Source organism: Protopterus annectens, chromosome 2.part1, assembly GCF_019279795.1.
Source record: "Protopterus annectens isolate FY-2018-M chromosome 2.part1, PAN1.0, whole genome shotgun sequence".
Lineage (NCBI taxonomy): Eukaryota > Metazoa > Chordata > Ceratodontiformes > Protopteridae > Protopterus > Protopterus annectens.
In genome coordinates this window covers 1,021,592,889-1,021,614,168 of record NC_056729.1, presented here as the reverse complement: position 1 = coordinate 1,021,614,168, position 21,280 = coordinate 1,021,592,889, and the positions used below count along the sequence as shown (strand labels likewise).

The window sequence follows — 21,280 nt, the reverse complement described above, 5'->3', positions numbered from 1 at the left end:
GAGCAGGGCTGGTTTTAGAATGGGTACAGTTGAGAGAAGAGGCCATTATCAGCTTTATCCTAACTGGGTCCTACACATCTGAGCAGGGCTTGTTTTAGAATGGGTGCAGTTGAGAGAAGCGGCCGTTATCAGCTTTATCCTTACAGGGTCATACCACAGCCCTGTTCGGGTTGGAGCATAATCAGGAAGTAAGTACATTTTTTTCTCCTCATTTTCCCCAACCAGGAACAGCTTTTGTGGGGCCCCAACACAGTCAGGGATGATGAAGGGGGGCCCTTGCAGACATGGTTATTGCACGTACTTAGAGCTAGATATGTTAGTTTTAGTGGCGAGAATGTCCACCAGCAGGATTTAACTAAGCCACGGGCAATGTATTGGTGGTAAAATATTTAATGGAATTGTGAAAGCTGTTGCTTGATAAAACACTGTTACTATAACCAGAGATATCTTTGAATTTTAAAGGAGATATAAATAAGAATTATTACCCACCTGGTTTATTAAATATGCAAGATTGCTGTACCAGATTTTGTTGGTTTTACAGTCATGTTGCAAAATATCAAGATAAGAAAATTTGCTGTGGTTGGGGGGGTGTCCAGAGAATGCAGGGTTCACAGGTGCCTAAATCTAGCTTTGGGATGTGGGAGGTTACAGGAAATCTCAGTGAAAACTCGCACAGACACCAGGAGAACATGCAGACTAGCTTTCTGCCTAGATACCTTCCATGCATAAAGACAAGAACCAAGAGCAGCATTTTTAACTTCACAGAGCTGTCTAATTTGGAATTAATACTTCAACCACCCTCTTGGAAAGGCTGAGTGCTGTGCAGAGAACATTACCCATATAACTTTTTCATAAAATTTTTAACATGAATTAAATATGTGAGACATGCCTCCTGTAACACAACAGATTAACTAGCTTTTCAATAAAATGTCTGAAACCGTAAGACCTTTTTGGCATAGATTGTAAACAGTCAATGTTTGTGGTAATATTGTCATTTAGTAACAGTCCTATGCAGTCTGATGTGGTTCTGACGATTTTATTGTTCTTGTGATGTAAAGAATTTTTCATGTGAAACATAAATGACACCCCCCGTTACACACACACACATGCACACACACTCCAGTCAGCTGTAAGAATTCACTGTTCTCTAAACTGTATACAGTGCAGTGTAGTATGGAGGCAAATAATCTTCTTCATAACTTCAACTTCAAACCTGAAGATCATCATTCCTCCTCCAATTTAAAGTCAGTTTTGTTTTTCTGAACGACAACTCTCCCATCTCTTGACAACAAAGGGATAATACTAAGTATGAATAAGTAATTAAAGAAACTAAAATTAAATAAATAATTATAGCAATGTGTTTACTGATAATCATAAGCTAATGTTGCTTAACACCAGTACAGTATTATTATTTCTGAATTTCAGATTTACTTTAACTTCTTCATATGCATTGTCTGTAAAATAAAGGTAAACAAAAATCAGTTTCATGACGTTAACCCTAGCCGTCTTACATGTCAGTTTAGAGTGTTAATTGATTACCAATTTAAAGAAAATTTGTAATTTTTTTTCCCCCCATAGTACGTTAATATACTTGTATAATATTTCAATTACTGATGCTTAAAATATTGAAAGGGGTGATGTTGTTAATGGCAAATGAGCACCAGTCATTCATATTGTGCCAGAGAATCAAGTAGTTCCTAATGGGCACCCCTCTATAATATGAAAGTAAATTTATTAACATTAAGGCTGCATAGGACATTATTCAGACTAAAGCTATTAACTGCAACATTAATATACAGTACATCTAGTTATTTGGTATATTAATCTCTCTCCAGTAATTCCTTAGTTGTTTGTAGATTGACACACTCCAGGGCATGCTATGCCTAGAAATCAAATGAAAATGATGCCAAGTATCATACACAGTAAAACATGACATCTTACATTAAAAGAATGCTGGCTTTTTCAGTAACTGAAACTTGCAGATGAGTGATAATTTCTAGGTATTTGTTCATTGTGACATAGCCCAGCACCTGTTGATAATGTGCCTTTAGTGTGATGGCAACTTAACCATGTCGCCATGTCTTATCAATGGCTATCCTACATTTCTGGTCCAAACTAGTCCCCTCCTCTTTATTTAGATAAAGGGGAAGCATGGGAGCAGATTGTGTAAAGGTTCCACCTCACAACTGCAATATTAAGGGTTCAGTACTGACTTTTTTCATTCTTTATAGGGAATGTATATGTTACTGTCTGATTTTTTTCCAGTCTATCACACACACACACACACACACACACACACACACACACACACACACACACACACACACACACAATTATAAAATGAGTGGTCGACATTTCATTTGGTCAACATACACAACTTGACATGTACCACAACATGTTGAATATAGATTTTATCACACACAACAGACTTTGACATGAAGTACATCAAAAAAGTAATAAATTTCCTGTTCTGTTGCACTACTCATAACCCTACCATGTTCAGCTCAAATTTGTCTGAATAGTGATAGTGTGAGGGTTAGCACACATTACTAAGGTGGAGCAGGGGGTTCCACTTAGTAATACACACTAACTCTAACCCGAACCCTAACCTTTCCCTGCCCCTAACCCTAAAGTGCATCTTAGCATAAAAAAGCTGTTCCCATAACACTACCATTACACAAGACAACTCAGACACACACACACACACACACTAAATCTATCCCCTAACCTTAAATGCCCACAATCACACACACACACAAATTATATATATATATATATATATATATATATATATATATATATATATATATATATATATATTCAGGAGACGAATGATAATCCACTGGATGAATGTTCCGTCACTCACTAATAACAATAAAAAATTCAAAACAATAAAACTCGAGCAAAGGAACGACCAAGATGACATATACTGCAAGAATAATGTTGAAATTCAAATAAGGATGTTTATTGTATCCAAAATAAGAGGTAAGCGCTTTCTTCAGACCTTTAAAACACCTAATAAAACAATTATATATATACAAACAGTACAGTTCAAACTCTCCAATCAAGAAACAACTACAATTAACTGAGAACACATCATCAAGAAGCATCCTTAAAGACACAATACAGTCATTCTAAAAAAACAACAGAATAAAATCACATATCATAATATATAATGAAAAAATCTCTATATGTGAAGAATAATAAAAACATTACCCTACTACAGGACTGCTAATAAAACATATATATCTAGTTTATTCACTTCGGAACCCTTCTTTTCCTAAGCAGAGGCTTTATTGTAGCACGTTCATTAAGACCCCTGCCCCTGTCTGCTCTCAAAATGATCATCCAATTGTTCTCCTTATATTCAGTGTGGTTGCGGATATCACCCGCTCTAACAGTGGGCTTAATAATATCTATGACTCTAAACATAAAGTAATGTCCTGCTCCAGAGCTCATTACATGCTACGACAAGGCGTTATTCTCAACATCCTTGCGTATACTATAGACATGTTCCCTCATGCGTTCTCTCAACGACCTATTCATCTTACCCACGTAGAAGGACATGCAAGACACACACTCTGCCAAGTAGACCACATTCGTGGTCCTACAATTGGCATTCACCTTAAAACTAAACCTTCTCCTCAAAACAGGGTGGTCAAAAAAAACAGACACATTGATGAGACCACAAAAATTGCAGTTCCCACATGGCTGTGCAACCCCAGCCTCTACTGGGCCACTAAAGATATCCTTGTTACTACATAATAACCTTTTCAAATTCCTCGTATTCCTATAAAAGAAAGATGGATTGTCACCAACAATCCCACTAATCTCTGGATCTACTTGTAAGATGGACCAATTCACTCTAAAAATATCCCTTAATGCTCTATGGTCTCTAGTAAAAAACAGGGATATTTTGACTCGCCTTTGTAAGTTCGAACAATTACTTATTACACCTTCTACTCTCGGACCATAATAGGGTGCTGCTGTCCCTTCTCTAAGATGTTTCAAGTCAGACCAGCCTCTAGAGATCTCAGCCTGACTATATCCCCTCTGTAATAATCTCTCTTCAAGCTGTTTAATGTCAGACTGAAAACCCTCCTCAGTAGGGTTCAGTCTGGAAGCTCTAATACCTTGTCCACGAATTAGATTATTAAAAACATAATTTGGATGCATACTACTTCGGCTTAACAACGTATTCCTAAAACAAGTCTTACGAAACACTCCTGTATTGATCCATGGATCCCTGGAGTTTCTCTACGAATAGCTCCAAATAATCAATTCGAGTCCTGGAGGCAGACATAGTGAATTTCAAACATTCACATAGTTCATTCATTTGTACAAAAAAACTATCCAATTCAGGTTTTGTCCCTCTCCAGAGAAAAAACAAATCATCGACAAATTGTCAGTAAAATACGATCTGCATGTCAAACTCTCTCATTTTAAATAAGACTGTGTTTTCCCAATGTCCCAGGAACATATTGGCGTAGCTATTGGCACAAGACGTGCCCATAGCCACGCCATGTTTCTGAATAAAGATGCAATCATGAAAAGTAAAAAATATTGTTTTCTAATACAATCTCCAAGAAGAAACAAATCAACTCAACTAATGTCACATCATAGTTGCTGTGAGACTGCAAATATGCCTGTACATACCTTGTCCCCAGGGCATTGGGTATCATAGTAAAAAGTGATTGTATGTCCATCGTCACAAAAGTTATATTTTCAACATCATCTAAGCTATGTGTACACTCATAAAGATCCAACAAAAATTGTTTAGAATCTTGAAGCACAACCCTATTCAAATTAATAATCTGTCTGGGGTGCTTCTCTATAAAGATAGATAGTGGTTCAGTGATCCAACCAGCGGCCGAGACAATAGGGCGCATGGGTGGAGCCATAGGATTCTTATGGATTTTAGGGAGTCCTTGTATTACTGGTAATAGTGGGTCAGACACCATTAAGAAATTAAACGTCTCCCTAGATACTTAACCTGCCTGAAAAGTCTCTGATATGGATTCCTTAATGGACTTAATGATTCTGTGTACATCTTCAACACGAATCTTATAGTAAAAACTACTCTAGCCCAACATATCCTCTATAATGTATTATGTTGAGTATTATCCATCACTACGATGGAACCACCCGTATCTGCTGGCCTTATAATGATGTTTGAGTTCTCCTTAAGAAGTTTCAAGGCCCTTCTTTCTTCAAGGGTTGGTTAAATCTCATTCCATCTCTAAGTGTACCAGCACAATTATCATAGTATTGAAAAATATCATCCTCAGTTAACTTCATATAAGCCTCAATTAATGGATGATTAGAAGGAATCTGTGTACTGAGCTTCTTAAAACTCGGTAAATCTGGTACTTCACCATTATTAATCACTGCTGACTGGTTATTACCATACAAGTAACTTAACATTCCTACAGAACACTCTCAGATCTAACACAGTATCAGTCAATTTACTATTACTAGAAGGAATAAAGGTTAAGCCTTTACATAACACATTTGATTCATAATAATCCAGTTCATAAGAAGAGATATTCACAATCAGTGATTCGACATCTTCCCCCATAGTTTCTTTAATGTCTGAGTCTGATGATATTCCCCTGACAATTTTCTCTTTTGGCGCCCCCTGCTCATGGACTTGCTCCTTCCCCTGAACCTCTCCGGACGAACAGGCAGTGGAAAAGGGAGGTCCCCAGTGGGGATGCCAACTGAGGAACAAGATACAGAAGGAATATTTGGCCCAACTTTGTTTTTAGGATGAACAACTCTCCCCTCATCTAAAACATTGTTAGCAACCACATTTGGAAACAAATTTTGTCCACGAGGGATTAAACCCTCACCACTGTCATTAGTCACTAATTTATCAGCAATACACTCCAAGGTGGCTTTTGAGCTTTCAGTTCTAGCAGGTGTAATAATTTCAATCTCATTAGAAGTGACAACCGAGCCATTTCTACTGGCTTTCCCATCAGATGTTGGTTCATTAGTCAAAGCATTACTGGAAAGAGGGGCCGAAGGTCTCATGACAGTTGCTTTCTCACCTATGTCCCTTTGAGACCTATAATTAGCTTTTGGTTCAACGGTCTGGCCTACTCGCGGCCAAAAGAAGACATGACCATTGTTAAAATCATTAGAGCTTACACTTACCATAAATGCAGATGTTCTTCGTGTTTCACTGTTGCAGTCATTACTTTAGGGTAATCTACTTGCAGGTTGCCCTCAGTCAGCCTGATTAACAAAGTCTTGAGTTCTGTGTCGGTTGATGTCCCTTCTTCCATGACGTCAGGTCATCAGGGGTATAAAACATGCAGCCAACGCCATTACATCAGTCTTTCTTGCTGTGTGGAGCCCAAAGCAAAAGCAGTTTGCAAGTGCCGGTCGGCCGACTCCTGAAATTTTCGTTTTCGAGTTTCAGAACCGAAGTCTTCAACTAAAAGCTAAGTACCCCTTTGGAGAAACTTTTTCTTGTTCCTTACCGATGTCAGTAAAAGTTAATAATTGCATTACTTGTGGAAAGCAAATACCTCATAAAGATTTTCATTCGTACTGTATTCCTTGCCGAGGCCTGTACCTTGCTGTCAGTTTTGCGCTTTATTTAATCAGCGCACTATCCGTCATCTGTATATTTTTGCCTCTAAATATTTCGGTTCTCGGTTTAATTATCCAGAAATGTCATCAGTTAGCCATCCGACTACCGGGATTCTGAAAAAATGCAAAGATAAAGACAGAGACAGGCCGCCGAGGTCCAAAATTGCTGATGACGCTTCTCCTAAGCCAGTCGCCAGTTCGTCGGTACTCAGTGAGGCTCTTACGCAGCCCCTGATACCCACTACTTCTGATTCGCAGGCCTCTACTGAGACCCATTCGGAGTCCGGTATGCCGCGAGATAGTTCAACTATGGAACCCGCAATGTCTCTACCTTGGATGGGTCTGGAGCAGCTGTGCAGGCACCGGCTTCTGAGGGTGTATTCAGGCCTACGGACTTGCATATTAAATCAACGCCTCCTTCATTACTAAGGCCTAAATCTCGATCCTGCGGATGTCTGTACCTTGGATGGGTCTGGAGCAGCTGTGTAGGCACCGGCTTCTGAGGGTGTATTCAGGCCTACGGACTTGCATGTTAAATTGACGCCTCCTTCATTACTAAGGCCTAAATCTCGATCCATGTCTAAAAATCCGACGCCCAGGCCACATGCTCAGGCCTCCATGCATAAAAAAACAAATGATAAAAATGTCTGAAGATCTAATAACTCTAATCAGGGGTAGCCAACCCCCCCCCACCCCCCGTCTTCTAAGAGGCCTAGGGCTGAGCTTGATTATGAATCTTCTGATCAGGATTCTGTTTTTTCCGACTCTTCTGATGACCTGTATTTGTCCTTACCTACTTATGAGGATTCTGATGCAGAGGACTCTGTTCCCACTGCTTCCCTTCCTGAGCATTTTTCTTGTGGGGAAACCTCACATACTCTAAGGGAGCATTTTCACTGGGAAAGCCAGGAATTTTCTGATTCAAAAAAGAGGCTTAGGGATTTCCTTCTCCTACCTCAGCATAGGCCTTTGGCTATTCCTCCTGTACTAGACATTGTTGATGATGCTTTCTCGGAATCCAGTTTGGCCCCTGATTCCCTGCCTCCTGCTCCCAGTAAACCTGACAGATACTACAGGGTCCCGGAGTCCCACAAGTTCCTTTTCAAAAATCCTATTGCAGATCCAGAGACCATTTCACAGGGGGCCCAAGGGCATTAAGGCTTCTACTGCTAAAAATCCTACCCCTTCTGATAGAGACTCCAGAGCGCTGGATAGATGGAGTAAAAAGGTTTACACTTCAGCAACCTTGGCCATTAGAGCTTTAAACTGCCAATTTCATATGTTAAAATATCAGCAACGTGTTATTGAACTGGTTTAAACAGAATGTGATGTTGATTCCTGACTGTGTGGAAAATAAAGACTTACAGGATTTAATGCATTCTGCTGAACAAGTTGGAAAACATACTTTGCAATGTGGTTTTGATTCTTTAGAGGCCTGTTGCAGGGCTGCTGTCACTGGGTCTGTGCTTAGAAGGCATGCTTGGCTTAAGGAGCAATCTTTGCCTGATCATGTTAAAGCTAAATTGTTGGATGCTCCTTTAAATCAGGACCGCCTGTTTGGCAACAAGGCTGAAGAAGTTCTTAAAGATGGAAGATAAAGCTAAGTCTAGGCAAACTGTTAAAGATTTTTTACAAGTTCAGCTTCCTAGATTTAGTAGGCGCTGGCACTTTCCAGCCCCTTCCAGGTTTTCTCAAGCCAAGCCCAGACACAGCAAAAAACCCAGGTTTCAGTCCCAGGGGTCTCACAGAACTAAGCAGTGGGGGGCCTCCACTTCCAAGTCTGGGAATAACAAGACTCTCCCCATGGTAAACTGTCTCAATGACTTCCTTTTAAAATTTCGAAGCACTTATCTTCTGACTGCCCCTTTGGAGGGAAAGATTGCTCTTCATGCAAAGAACTGGGATCTCATTACCCAGGACAAATGGGTTTTAAATATAGTGTCCCAGGGATACAGATTTCACTTCCACACGTTGCCAGTGCCAAGTGTGTGGCCGGACCTACCCCCAAATCAGTGGGCAGAGGCTCAAAAACAAGTATTTTCTCTCTTAAGCATAGGGGCTATTCAACTGGTACCAGAAGAGGAAAAGAGACAAGGTTTCTACTCAAGACTTTTCTTGGTACCCAGAAAAGACAAATCATGGCATCCTATCCTGGACCTGTCTATTGTAAACACCTTTCTGGAGATTCCAAAATTCAAGATTCTGACTCTTCATCAATTACTTCCTAAGCTAGACAAAGACGCCTGGTTGGCAACTCCAGATTTAAAAGAAGCATACCTGCACATCCCAATCAGGGAATCTTGCAGAAGATACGTACGCTTCAAAGCAGGCTACGCACTATCAGTTCTCTGCACTGCCCTTTGGCTTATCTACTGCGCCCAGGGTATTCACAAAGTGCCTAGCCTAGCTCCAGTTATTGCATTTTGCAGGCAAAGAAGTATTCAGATATACCCATACCTGGGCGATTGTCTAATTCATGCAGAAAGCCAGGACATACTTTTGATCATCTGGCCTTTGTAAAAAGGGTTCTAACTTGTCTGGGGTACACCATAAACGAAAAGAAATCACAACTGGTACCCTGTCAACAAATTACATTCCTGGGAGAAAGCTTGAATACAACTTCTCAGATGGCTTACATCATGCCAGAAAAGCAAATTAATTTGACAACCTACTTCAAACAAGTGGCCATAAAAACCCTGCTATCTGCAAGACAAATACTGCAAGCCTTGGGGTTCATGGCCTCCTGCATTCTTCTAATTCCATATGCAAGACCGCATATGAGGAAACTACAGTGGTATCTAAAAAGCCTATGGAGTCAACATTCTCACAGCCTAGAAACAATGATTCCTATCATACCTTGCCTACGCTTAGAGTTCCTTTAGTGGGCAGAGGCCTGCCACCAAAACAAGGAACTACCTTTCACACCACCCCCTGCTGCCCAAACCCTAACAACAGATGCATCAGACTATGCATGGGGGGCTCAGTTGGCAGGGAAGTGCATTCAGGTCAAATGCACCTGCATATCAATCAAAAAGAAATGTTAGCTGTACAGAATACTCTGAAAGCCTTCAAGGACTACATTCTTCCAGGACAACTAGTGGTAAAGACGGACAGCAGCACGGTTATGTGGTACATAAAAAAGCATTGGGGTACACAGTCTTACCCCCTCTGCAGACTAGCCATGGCATTGTGGAACACAGCCTTGAGCTACCAAATGCACCTACAAGCTCAATTCCTGCCAGGAAAATTAAATATACTGGCAGACGGACTAAGCATAAATCTCATGGACCCACACGAGTGGAAACTGGAACCAAGGATTTTCAACATGTTGACAAGCGAATGGGGGAGCCCAGATATAGACCTGTTTGCCTCCACCCAGAACTACCACTTGGACAAATTTTGCACAGGGACTCCCCACAAACAAGCCTAGAAAGTGGATGCTCTGCCCTTCAGCTTGAAAAGCCTATCAGTCTATGCCTTCCCCCCGCTGCCTCTGCTCTCCAAAGTACTACTAAATGTCAAGCAGGACAAACCAAGGATGATTTTGATTGCTCCAGACTGGCCGCGCCAACACTGGTACCCCCTCCTGCGCAGTGTGTCATGGTTATCTCCATGGCACCTGCCTCAGACTCCTTCCCTGCTGTCTCAGCAGGAGAACCAGATTCTGCACCCTCAGCTTCCAACACTGAACCTTATGGCCTGGCTAATTACTTAAACTCTCCCTTACTATCCCTCAGCAAACCTGTGATGGATGTCATCTTAGAGGCAAGGAGGCCTAGTACTAGAAAATCTTATGCTGAAAAATGGAAAAGATTCTGTGCCTGGAACCATTCTCAAGGGATGAGCACAGCAGCGCCCAATTTACCTCAGATTTTACAATACTTAACTGAGATGCTTCACAAGGGCCTGTCTTTTTCCTCCATTAAAATCCACCCCTCAGCCATTTCAGCTCATTATAACACAGAACCTCCCCTCTTCTCTCATCCACTGCTCAAGCAGTTCCTCAGAGGGGCCAAAAATTTGAGACCACCCAGGAGAGCTCCAACCCCAGCCTGGGACCTTAACTTTGCATTGGAGAAACTCACTCTACCTCCTTTCAAGCCAGCTGCTACTGCAATTTCTTTCGTGGAAAACAGCTTTCCTTTTAGCAATCACTTCAGCTAGAAGGGTATCTGAATTACAGGTCCTTATGGCAGTGGAGCCTTCCATCATCTTTCATGCGGACAGGGTGTCACTCAGAACAAATCCATCCTTCATGCCAAAGGTGGTATCCAGTGTGGCTCTTGATCAGTCCATTCATTTGCCAACCTTCTTTCCCAATCCACAGAACAAAGGGGAACAGATGCTGCATTCCTTGGATGTGCACAGACAACTTAGATTCTCCTTGGACAGGACTAAACCTCAAAGAAAATCTGAACAACTGCTGGTAGCATTTGCTGCAGGGGCAGTGGGGAAGCCTATTTCAAAACAAACCATTTCTAAATGGATAAGCCATTGCATTCATTTCTGCTGTAAGCACCATGGAAAACCTATCCCCCAGGGGATCAGACCTCACTCCACCAGGGCTGCATCTACAGCCTTTCTCAGAGGTGTTCCTACTAGGGACAATCCTAGAAGCTGCTACCTGGAATTCTGTACATACTTTCACCAAGCATTATTATTTGCCAGTTTTCTCTAAACCCAGAGCTGGCTTTGCCACTGTAGTCTTGCAGGGCCTTATAGCTGGCCCTAATGCTAGATAAACTCCTCCTCCCAACCATAGCTTTGGCAATCTACACAAATGTAATGACTGCAGCAGTGAAACACGAAGAACATAGTACAGTTGTGTACACTTACTATAAATGTAGATGTTAGAGTGTATTCACTTTTGCAGTCCTGGTTACCCTCCCTCTTGCCCCTAACTTTTTTTGGCTATACCTCTACTTTCCTTTACTATGTTTAAAAGCCTTTTTGGTGTATATGCGTTTTTTGCTGGAGGTATACCTTTGTGTTTTTATGTTCAATTGCTTCCCATTAGGGGGGTACCTGACATCTGGGGCAAGAAAAACTTATGTAATGGCGTCAGCTGCATGTTTTATATCCCTGATGACCTGACATCATGGAAGAAGGGACAGCATCCGACGCAGGAACCAAGACTTTGTTAATCAGGCCGACTGAGGGCAACCTGCAAGCAGATTACCCTAAAGTAAGGACTGCAACAGTGAATACACTCGAACATCTACATTTATGGTAAGTGTAAGCTGTACTGTTTGATGCAAGTGCTTACCACATAGCTGCTTAACATGCAGAAAAATGGTGATATTACTTGCTGAAACAGAAAATTGCACATAAAAGCAATACAGCAGTGCATCCTGCAGCAGCAGTAAGTGGCTAACTGTTGAAGTGCTTTGTCTTGTACTCTTTTTCTTACTGCTTGAAGGTGGCTGTTATGATGGAAGGAAATGCAGAGTTGTCACTCTTAGTTGCAGTGGTTGGGGCACCGCATGAATTTTTGCCCTCAGATTTACTCTTGCTACTCAGAAGCCTCTTATTTCCGAGCAGCAAGTGTGTATTTTGTTTTAAGTGGTTCAGTGGCCCTGTCTTTTTTCAGTAGTATATATGACATTTTGTAACAGCTACACCTTATTGCTGATTGTCTGATTAGGTTGATTCCGTTGTTTCCTTGGGAGTTCTTATAAGCTGAAACTTGAATAACTTAACTATGGGACATCAGTACATTATTCATAATCAACATCTTGAATTGTTTGCTGCATTTGTACAATGGCATTTGTAATTAAGCATTTTTTTTGTTTGTTTTACAAAGGATGCATCTCAGCTATAGTTAACTGTATAGTTTACCATGTTTTGTATAGTGGGTAATTGAATTTCACAGTTAATGGTGTAATATAAATTAAATGTGCATATAAAATGATAGTGACATTTACTAAGTTTTCTCATCTCTTATTTTTTTTTTCTCATCACTTTTTAGGTTTTAGCTCAGTATTATACTGTGACTGGAGATGCCAACTGGAGGACTGAAAATGAGGTTTTGTCCATTTTTAATAAGAAAATCAAAAGCAACCCTAAATTTAAAGTTTTTAAAGATAAAGTAAAACTTGCTAGATAGACTACACATAGCTCACTGGAAATCGGTACTGTATTTCTGAATGTGCGATCAAGCAACAGAAGTAAATCTGGAAAGTATGTGAACTCGTTTGTAATCAGTATGCTGCTGTACTTCTCAGAAGTATGAGACAGAATGCATGTTTGATTTTACATGGACCACTTACAGTGTCATTTCCCATTCTACAAGAGTACATACTTTGAACATCTTGATTGGCTGCTTAAAATGTATGTAATCATTTTAAAATAATGTTTGCGCTTTGATATGTCCTCAACTTAGCCACTGGCTGTTAGCTCCTCTGCTTTTCCTTACTGAGACATTATTTTTGGAAAAGTTTAGTAGATGTATTAAAATGACCTGATGTGCTGTACAGCAGGGTTTCCTGGAATAAAATAAATAATTTTATGTGATATAATGATCCTGCAACCAAACATTTATTTTTTTAAACTGGCATCATTACCTCAGCAAAACTGATCATATTCATTAACTATTTTTAAACCGATGTGACTGTTTCCATATTTGTTATGTAATCCTGGCCAAGCTCAAAGTTAATCACTCAGAATCTGTTGTCCTTTATTGCTAAACAGAAAAAAAGGACTCTTCCTGGGCAGATTGACATGAGTCTTATTTTTATGTGTGTCTACTGATCATACTGTTTTAACAGTATTTATGATATGTCTCCAAAATGTCTTTGGTTTTATTAAAATTGTGCATGTATCAACCGAAAAGAAGAGTTAAGAATGATGGTGTTAATCGAGAACTATATCTGGGTATAGTTCTCAAGAAAATAGCAGTTGTAATCAGATTCTGAAACAGGTCAAATCATTCTTTTTTTACTTTTTCTGTTCAACACAAAAGAGCAAAATGCATGTTTTGCAAAATCCGTCAATTTATTAAAGTAAGTAGCAATCATATAGAAAAATTACATAAAGGACTTGCCCGATGACAGATTTACTTGGGTGTAGATGCATGATGAGCCTTGGTTCCTTTTGTAAATGGTTACACACAACACTAGGTTCACACATCCTCCTTTTGACAAGTCATTGAGTAGCTTTTGTTGACACACTACATTAAAGATACATTTGGCATTGCAGCCAGTCAGGGTGAAATAAGTGACCTTTTTACATTAAAAAGCAGTAAGCTGTTGCTTTCACGTGGACTCTTACTAGTGCCATTTGAGAAAAGTAAGGCCTAGTGTTGGTCTGGAGATGGTAGAAAATGAGGAAAAACATTTGGTATTTGGAGAGCTGTAGATTCCCTGGTTTTGTGCTGCATCCATGGCTAAGCAGTTTTTTTTTCTGTTCAGAAATATTGTTACATTTTATATTTCCTTTCAGCAGCTGTGGAACTAAACATTCTCTGGCCCTAATAGCAGGTGCATTGTAATCTTAATCTGTCTGTAGTTTCATCCCCGAACAGTGGTACGCCTTATGCATGGAATAGCAACTGCCTTCTCCACAAAAGCATAGTAGTGTCCCCACTAGTGTCTGTTTGTGGAATAGCAACTACAGTCAGAAGGATAGACAGAGACCCATTAGTGAGGTTACCAAATAACCGGAGGCCTTCACAAGAGACTTGGTATTACTTTGTAGCTAGGTAAGTATACCAAAGAGATCCTAATGGATCAAGTGTCTACTTTTATGCTTTCAGTAACGGCAGCTTAGTGGTGATTTTTTGCAGGGCAGAAGATGATTTCTGTAAAATTAAAAAATATATATTTTCATCATATTTCATTATTTTGTGTTATACTAATACATAGAATTAGTTTCTTGTATTTTAATTTCTTACATAGTGACCATGATTGGGCTGCCACATTGATGTGAGTTTTTCATTCTCTCTCGCTTTATCTTGTTCCCACAGTGCAGTTTGTGCTTTAACATTATGGCATTACTCAGACATAATAGCTGGGATTCAGAAACCTGCATCACAATGTGAAACCTGTTTTGTACAGTCTTTCTTCCGATTCATAGACTTCATAGACAAGTGTAGCGCTACTGCTCTAAGAGACTGCAGTCCATAATACAACTTGCTGGCAAAGGAGGCATACAGATGAGGCAGTCAATGTGAATTAGGCATGCTTGCTTCCCTGAAACTGTTTGCTTGAACTCAAACAGCACTGTAGAACAATTCAAAGAATAGTATTTTGATGGAGTAAATTCTTCGGTTCTGTATTAGGAGAAGGGCTGTTAACCCTGAAGGCTGAAAAGTTGGGGGGGGGGGGCATGAGTGCAGATGATCTGATGTCTTTGTGTTTATAGTTGCCTATGCAATAGCATTGCATGTGATGGCAGTGAGAAGACTAGCATGATTGCCTGCAACTGTGCATTATTCAGTTCATGAGAAGTTGCTTAATGTGGCTTTGTGTCTATGTACTGCAGCATGTCGTAATGCTGGTGGCACTCTGAATTCCAGATGAGCAGGTGAGTAAATGAAAAAAAAAAGGCAACAATGTTGTTAATTACTGGCTTGTTATAATGACTCCTTAAGCAGTATCTTTTTCATTGTTATGAAATTACATATGATATGTGCTAAAAGCTTGTGGAACATTTACATGTCCCATATTGCAGAATAGTAAAATTGCAGAAGCTGCATATTAGAATTGTAGTTTGTAAAGCCTCCCCATGATGTTCTTCATGTTTCACTGTTGCAGTCATCACTTGTGGGTTATCCCTGCTGTGTAGCCCTGGGCCGGCCCGAATGCCAGAGTAAAGGATTTCCCTCATGCATCGGTTGCAGGTCACCTGAGACTGACATCAGGTCGTCAGGGCTATAAAGAGAGGCAGCCGATGCCATTACATCAGTCTTTCTTGCTATGGAGCCCGAAGCAGAAGCAGTTTGTGAGTGCGTCGCTCCACCGTTGCCAGAGTGAGGGAGAAAACTACTAAAGCTAAGTGCCCCATTAGGGATACTTTTCTTACACTTAACTGATGTCCGAGAAAGTAAATAACTGTCTTTGCTGTGGAAAACAAATACCACACTGAGACTTTCATAATCTGTGTGCAACTGTTTTAGGCCCAGACCACGACGTACCCGGATGTTGGTTCTCTGCCCTATTTAACACTAGGACCATCCATAGAAGAGCTGATTTTGCAGCTAGGCATTTCAGGGAGAGTAGTTACCAACACAAAATGGTGTCCATCTGTCAGTCTACTGTGGAAATTCCTAAAAAGAGAAAAAAGGAAAGAAACCACAGATGGTTAGGCCCATAGACGATTCAAACCTGAAGTCAGCCAGCCTACCATCCGCTAGCACAGTGGAACTGAGTGAGGTGCATACACAGTCCCTGACTACAGCAGTAGAACCATTGCAGGCCTCTACCGAGACCCTTTTGGAGTCTGGTACGCTGGCGGAGCAGGCTTCTCCTTTCGAATTGTCTGTCACCAGCCCCACAGCTGGGTCCAGAGATGCTTTGCAGGCACCGACTTCCGAGGAGGCCTTTCGGATGACCAATGCCAGACAAAGACCGATGGCCATGCCATCAGCAAAAACTGCACCTAAGCCAATTGAAACTCTGAGGCCTAAGAGCAAGGCCACTGCTTGGAAAACTCTTTCCTCGGTGCTCAGTCACCAACTACCTTCCACCCAACCTGGCCAATCCCAACAGTTACTTAGAATGGCTGAGGATTTAATGTCCCTCATCAGGGGTAACTAGTCTGCTCAAACTACTCCATCCAAAAGAAAAAGGTACCTTTCTCCAGAGGTGCTTTCAGAGCCAGAGGACTCTGAATTTCTGGACTCAGACACTGAACAACAGTCCCTGGCAGCCTTTCAGGATTCAGATGCTGAGGAATCCATTCCTTCTGCATCCCCTCCTGAGGACCTGTCATTTGGGGAGACCTTAAATTCCCTTAGAGACCATTTCCATTGGGATACTCAGGCCTACTCCCAATCAAAGAAGAGATTGAGAGAGTTCCTAGACTTGCCACAACACAAACCCTTAGCTATTCCTCCCATTCTGGATGTAGTGGAGGATGTCTTCCTGGAGTCTGGTCTCACCCCTGATGCCCTATCCCCTGCACCCAGAAAGCCTGATAGATATTACAGGGTGGTGCCAGATACCCATATGTATTTGTTCAAGAATCCTGCAGCTGACCCAGAGGTCATTACTCAAGGACCCAAGGGTGGTAGGGCCAGTTCCTCCAAAGATCCAATACCCTCTGACAAGGAGAGCAGAGCCGTGGACCAATGGGGCAGAAAGGTCTACACTTCGGCTACCGTAGCCATTAGAGTTCTCAAGTCACCATTTCCATATACTTAAATACCAAAAGAACATGCTGGAGTTATTACAAAAGGAAATTTCCACCTTACCAGAGAGTACTACTACCAAAGAACTAGGAGATCTGATTCAATCCAGCTCTCAAGTGGCCAAGCATTCTCTGCTTGCGGATTTGATGCTTTGGAAGCCTTTAGCAGGGCTGCAATTTCTGGATCGGTCATTAGAAGACATGCATGGTTGAGAGAGCAACCTTTGCCTGATCAGGTTAAATCAAAACTTCTGGATGCCCCCTTAGGTAGGGAACAATTGTTTGGCCCTAAGGCAAAGGAAGTGATTAAGAAAATGGAAGACAAGGCCAAGTCTATGCAGACGGTCAAAGACTTCCTGCAGGTACTACAGGTACAACCTGCCAGATTCAGCAGGAATACCAAGCACTGGTCCTTTCCTGCCCAAGCAAAAGCTGTGCAAAGGAAAGGACGCAGAGAGAGAGACCCTCCAGGCAACAGCAGCAAAGCCAGCAGAGGCCTAGACAGTGGACCTCTACTACGCCTAGACAAGGGAGTTGCAAGTCAACTCCCTACCCTAAGTCCTCATAGTGACTCCCCCCTCTCCCTCCTGCCCCCCACCCACAGACTAGGAGGAAGGCTTTCCCTATTCTTAAACAAGTGGCAAACCATCACAACAGATTGGTGAATCCTAAACATCATTTCCCAGGGGCACAGATTCACTTTCATAGAGAACCCCAGATTTTCAAGGTTTCAAGAAACCCACAAATCAGGGGACAGAGGCCATGCACCAGATTCAAAAACTCTGTGCTCAAGGAGCAGTGGAGCCAGTACCAGAGGAACAAGTAGGAAAAGGTTCCAGAAAATCGTAAAAAAAACCCACTCCAAAGTCTGACTCTCCGTACCCAAAAATAAATGTCCAGTCAGTAATCCACGGAAACAGTTTAATGATAAAAATCTGAAAGTAACAGCATCTTATAGTGACGAAAATGATCCACAGCACAAGTCAGGTAATCCAATAAACAAGTAGGTAAGCGCTTTGGTCTGATCTAATTACAAACTTTATCAAAACCATAAAAGCTCACTCTGTTAGTGCTTAAATATACTTCACTTCCTGTAACAATTAACATTTTAAAGCAACAGCATAAAAATATAAAAAAAAAAATCATGTTAAACCTTTATCTAAACCTAAAATGTACAAGTAATTATTCAACCCCTACAGTATAACATTAAAAAATAAAGTAAACTATACGTCATATGCATAGTGTTATAATTACTATAGCACTCTATCTTCCTCATTACCTAGAGGAAAACAGTTTTTGTACTTACTTTTCTCACTTGCTTAGAGAAAAACAGCTCTTGTACTCACTTTCCTTACTTATCTAAAGGAAAATCCCTGCAACTCTCTTTTTGCGTGGTCTTTCGCACAGAGCAGCGTCGGGCAGCGCCGGTCGAACTAGGCAAGCCTCAACTCAAGTGCTTCAGATCAGCTGCTCTTATTGCAGCACTTGCAAAACAGAAATCAGCACTTGTCCTAATCTAGACAGCACTATTATTCTCCAAATTTCGTAGACAACACTATTATAATATAGCATAAGACCCTCGATCGTCCGCAGGACTTAAGTTCAATTTACTCTTCAAAGCATGTCCAGAGGTCAGCTTCAGGTGTATTCTCCAGTTCATCTGGTGGAATTGGGCATTCTGAGGCAATGTCACAACTGCCTTATGTATACAGACAACCCCCTCCTCTTACCTCTAGACACAAACACTTGTGAGAGATGCAAATACACAGCCAGACTGGAGGCCAAGCGCTCTCAACCCATGACTGTAACAGACAGTCAAGAGGATAAGGGACACACTTGCAATCTACAAAACGAGCACCGACAAAACATACGCATAAATACACAAAAACATATTCGGAGGCACTAGGTACCAATCTGAAAAAGAAACAGTGCCCTCCAAAGCAGACAAGCAAGCAACCTGCACCCCCAAACACAAGCCAGAAAACACATAATTCACCTCAGCAGTGTGCCTCACAACAGCCCTTAAGGCAAAACACCATACCTTACACGCTAGTAATAGGAGACTCTGTAGTAAGGCACACGGATGTTCCACTCACCAGGCCGAACAAGGAGAAGGTTACTGTCAGCTGCCTGTCTGGTGCTAGGATCCGCCACATAACACAGGCACTTAGGTCACTCCAGAACAAGTACAAGTATGACGCTGTCATTGTACATGTTGGTGTGAATGATCTAAGACGGGGTATCTCCTGGACTACATGAAAAGAGACATTGAGGAGCTCTCTGATCATGTAGCCCAAGCTGGTATGACCTTGACCTTGAGTAGCATACTGCCTTCACCTAGAATGATAGCACAATACAAAGACAAAATGGTCAATTTCAACAATTGGCTAAGCTTCTGGTGTCATTCTAAGGGGATCCAGTGTCTGTCTGCCTGGGATGACATGATAGACAAACCTCGCTGTTTTGCCAGAGATGGGTTGCACCTGTCACCCCTAGGTTTTCGAATACTGGCCAAGGCTCTTGCCGTCCCCATAGTGCCTTTTTTAGGCAAGGCTCAAAGGACAAACCATCCACCGTAACCAGCACAGGTAACCAAAAACTAAGGGTAATGCTACTCAACGCCAGAAGTCTCAACCTCAAAATGCACACACTCGAGGCTCTCCTCAGCATGGAGAAAATCGATGTTTGTGCAGTGGCGGAAACCTGGTTCAAGAGAGCACCCCAGCACTGCCAGATTAGAATTCATAATCATACCTTCCGGCCTCAGTTACCAGATCGCAGTACAAAGGGCGGAGGTGTATCCATACTCATCAAGGATACCCATATCTCCAGGTTAGTAGCGCAGCATGATGCCCCAGAGATCATCCATGTACAACTATCAGCAGGCAAAACCACATTTCAAGTCGTAGCCGGTTATAGAGGGCCCACCATGTCCCAAGATGCTCACTTTGCACTCCTTGAGACATTGGTAAATATAAAGGTCCTACCCAACACCATAATCTTGGGTGATTTCAACTACCTTGGTGTAGACTGGACGAACTACCAATGTTCCAACTCCTATGCTCAGCGATTCATATAATTTATAAAATCAAATGCCCTTGAACAACTAGTATGTTCCCCCACTAGAGGGGCCAACATATTGGATTTAATCATCACAAATATGGGCACCCATTGTACCACACCCGTTATCACTCCCTCCTTGGTCAGATCTGACCACAAACTGATAACCCTGGATATTCTCACCCTTCCACATCCCCCAGTCAAAGAAACCATAGTCAAAAACCTTTCCAAAGCAAACTTCAAACTACTTGCATCCAAAGTGGAAAGCTTCACTATTCCCTTGCAGAAGGATAATGATATCCAGGATGTGGAATCCTACACCAAGGCACTCTATATGCATCTTCAGGATTGCATGGACCGTGCTATCCTAAATAAAACTCCTAAATAAGACTCCTTCCTCAAGCAAGAAGAAACCAGTCTGGTGGACCCCGGCCATAAGCAAACTTTACAATAAGAGGAGGAGACTTCTACAAAAAAAGGCCAAATCTCAAGTAGAAAAATCATCCTTGATCAGCATTAGTAAGAAATTGAGGACCCTCATCAAGTCAACTAAAGCTAATTTTGAAAAGGAAGTTGCCAAGGATAACCATAAGGCCGTCTATGGCTACGTCAAAAACCTAAATGGCAACTCTCAGGTCTGTTCTGAGCTAGTACAAAATGGACAAAATACACTGACCCTTCTGACATTGCCAACATTTTGGCTGACAGGTTCAGTGCAAAACCCCCTCACCACCTGGCAGGGCCTATTACCATTCCAATTATTACTGATACGTTGGTTAACAAGGCTCTATCTAAAGCTAAAAACACTGCCTACATGGGACCAGATGATGTCCCGGGCTGTGTCATATGCAAGCTCCAAAAGGAAGTAACCCCGCATCTTAATACCCTGTTCAGTCTCAGCCTCTTCACAGGATATGTGCCCATAGAATGGCGCACAGCAATGGTGGTCCCGCTACACAAGGGTGGGGCCACAACTGACCCTGGGAACTACTTCGACCAATAAGCCTGACCAGTCTGATCTGTAAGGCTATGGAGCAAATCATTATGGAACTCATAAATGGAGATTGGAACCTCCAGTCGCTGGACCCCACACAGTTCGGCTTTGTCATAGGGCAGATCATGCCCTGAACCTGTTGGATTTCTTTGAGACAGTTACCAGGCTATAAGGGGAAAGGAGGTACACACAGCTTACCTTGACCTTGCTAAAGCATTTGACACCATTCCCCCATTCAGGTATTATTGATAAGCTCACCAGCTTGTGCATAAACCCTTA

General features: G+C 41.7%; 1 protein-coding gene across 2 annotated transcripts in view; it reads left to right on the top strand.

The window, feature by feature from the left end:
* LYAR (Ly1 antibody reactive) overlaps positions 1 to 13,121 on the top strand; it is a 458,582-nt gene extending 445,461 nt beyond the window's left edge. For both annotated transcript variants that reach the window (XM_044062603.1, XM_044062604.1), the window contains exon 9: positions 12,569 to 13,121. In XM_044062603.1, the coding sequence (XP_043918538.1) occupies positions 12,569 to 12,706 (138 nt within the window). In that variant the 3' untranslated portion in view covers positions 12,707 to 13,121. The remainder of the gene's footprint in view (positions 1 to 12,568) is intronic.
* Positions 13,122 to 21,280: the final 8,159 nt, after the last annotated feature.